Genomic DNA, 2,648 nt, shown 5'->3' with positions numbered 1-2,648 from the left:
CACACAGCACAGAACTACCTACTCAGCTGACTGCTGAGTTTCTATATCTACACAAGGTAATTTACTAAGTCTTAGTCTATAGGCCGATAAATTATTTATTTTACATTAGCGGTGTTGCTGACTGTCTTTTAGGGAAAACCCGTGATTTTTATTTTTATAATAGACAACATGAACAGCTACGTATTACCACGAGCTGGTCATTACGGTTTATTTACAAACTGTCGGAGGCGAGCCGTAGCCGAGCTCGTCAAACGACGGCAGACATGCTACCGCCAAACGTATGGATATATTAGTATATTTAAAATTAATAAATCTAATTAAACAAATTATTTTCAGGAGGCCAGTCATAGGCAAAGAACAAGTCCACCAAGACATTTACATAGGTAAATTAAATAAATTTAATAATATAATATGTTTACAATAAATTATAAACTAATTTAACGATCAAATAGTTAACTCCTTAATAGTAATATACAATATAATAATATCATTATCTTAATGACACTAACTGAATTCCAATTCCTAAAGTCCTAATGATGGTAGGAATAAGATTTGTTATGTATCAACCGCCAAATTATGATTTATAACTTAATTTTACTCGATCTAAACAAACAATTAAAATCTTAACTGTAACTATGTAAATAAAATAAAATAAATTATTACACCAATTTATATACTTCATAAGATATAAATTAATTAGAATTAATATTTTGTTTTTGTTATTTTTCTTCCCAAAACTTGGCATTAGTCATGTAAAATTTCATTTATCTTGATCAATACTATTTTTGTGATTTCTTTATTTCTCACAGGTGTAGAATGTAAATACTTATTAATTATGTATTATATTAAATGAATACAGCAAAGGTATAGTAGGGGAGCTCTGAACTTTTAAGCTCAGATTTTGGACTCATTTTAAATAACATATAATCTTTATAAATATGCGAAAAAAAAATGTTACAAACGTACCCCATCTTTATTTTATCAATATTTGAACTTAAATTGTTAATGCTAAGAAAAAATTGTACCTATATATTTCCGTTGATAATTTTTGAATTGCTATAATTTGTATATACAATTTGTATCCAATTTACAAGTTTTTTAAATCAGCAAACTATTGTTTATCAACAGTGATATTTCAAATGCCTATGAATTGCTGAAAAATAAGCGATAGATTTATTAGAGGGAATTTGTAAATACTTTTATTAACAGGCTAAAAGCTATTTTTTGTAAATGAATTGTTTTCGGTTTTTGTTTTAGGTCGCTTAACCAAGACACCTTGGAAGATATTAATGGTGAACTACTGAATATGCCTGAAGAGTATTCTCTAGGACATTGTGTGGCAAAAGATATGCGTATGAGTGCTGGTATCGCCGTATATTTCAAGTTAGTGAATAACAGTTTTATTGATAAAATATTGTTAATGTTTTAATTTATGTACCTATTCAAATATGATTTAGGAGAAAATTTGGAAGAGTTGGCGAACTAATGGACCAAAGACCAAATGTTGGTTCAGTAGCGTATTTGCAAGAAAACGATAGATTTATTTACTATTTAATTACCAAGGAGCTTAGCAACCAAAAACCAACGTATAATTGTATAACTGCAGCCATTACGAAATTACGTGATCTTATTGTAGAACATGGTGTTAAAAAACTAGCCATCCCACGTATTGGTTGTGGTCTAGACAAATTAGATTGGTCCATAGTAAGAGACATAATTGAAAATTATTTTCACATTTTGTTGGCACCATTTGTACATATTTTTTAAATTTAACTGTAATTCAACAGCGTCATTTAAGCAACTAATAATTTTGAAAATGTTTGCATCATCGGCTAATAATAGGATTTTAGAATGAGAAATGACATCTGAAATATCATTTACAAAAAGGCAGAATAATATTGGAGATAAATGGTCTCCCTGGGGGACACCGGAAGTACCTAACGAGGATTTGTTCAGAAATATAATTTTTGTATTTTACAATTTGGATACGACCAGAAATGAAAGAATAAATCAAATAACGATGATGATGAGATAATTTTTATTGAGGTCTGATTTTTAACATTTTTGACCATCATTGTTATAAGTGATGTTTTGTTTATTTATGTGTTTAACTGATATTTAGTTATTTAGTATTTGTTTATAGTTTGTTTAGTTTAGTTAAGACGTTTGAATAATTTGAACAACAGCTAAAGTTATAATAATAATAATGGACGAACTAATAAATTTAGTCTCTCAATTATTTATAATTGTAAGATGTATTGGCACGGCGGCGTTAATGGTCGTAATAATCATAAAGCGGTTGATCGTCAACACGGTTTGGTTGGTGATGGCCGCATGGCATGTAAGCGGTCAAATAATATTATATAACCTTAGAAATTGCAAAGCATACTATTAATATATTTTAGTACAAAACGTACAAAACATATTATGGTTATTTTACTAATATGTGTACAATAATATGTACATATTAATTATTATGCATAGAGCCATAGAACATAGTTATGCAATATAATATATTGTATGTTTAATATATTATAGACAGAAGACAACGAGACAATGACCAAAATTAGAAGGTAGAACAACTATTATAGAAGTCCTGCAAACGTTAATAACCAGTCAGTACGTTCCCAGTCGTATACTTCAGTACA

General features: G+C 28.9%; 1 protein-coding gene across 1 annotated transcript; it reads left to right on the top strand.

Moving 5' to 3' along the window:
• Window positions 1-263: 263 nt before the first annotated feature.
• LOC115034923 (ADP-ribose glycohydrolase OARD1-like) lies at window positions 264-2,367 on the top strand. The gene is made up of 5 exons (XM_029492463.1): window positions 264-278; window positions 337-383; window positions 1,258-1,383; window positions 1,458-1,704; window positions 2,254-2,367. The coding sequence occupies exons 1-5, from the start codon at window positions 264-266 to the stop codon at window positions 2,365-2,367; spliced, it is 549 nt and encodes a 182-aa protein (XP_029348323.1).
• Window positions 2,368-2,648: the final 281 nt, after the last annotated feature.

Source organism: Acyrthosiphon pisum, unplaced genomic scaffold (genome assembly GCF_005508785.2).
Source record: "Acyrthosiphon pisum isolate AL4f unplaced genomic scaffold, pea_aphid_22Mar2018_4r6ur Scaffold_21545;HRSCAF=24214, whole genome shotgun sequence".
NCBI lineage: Eukaryota > Metazoa > Arthropoda > Insecta > Hemiptera > Aphididae > Acyrthosiphon > Acyrthosiphon pisum.
Note: the sequence above shows the minus strand (reverse complement) of the source record. Positions and strands in the feature narration are given on the sequence as shown.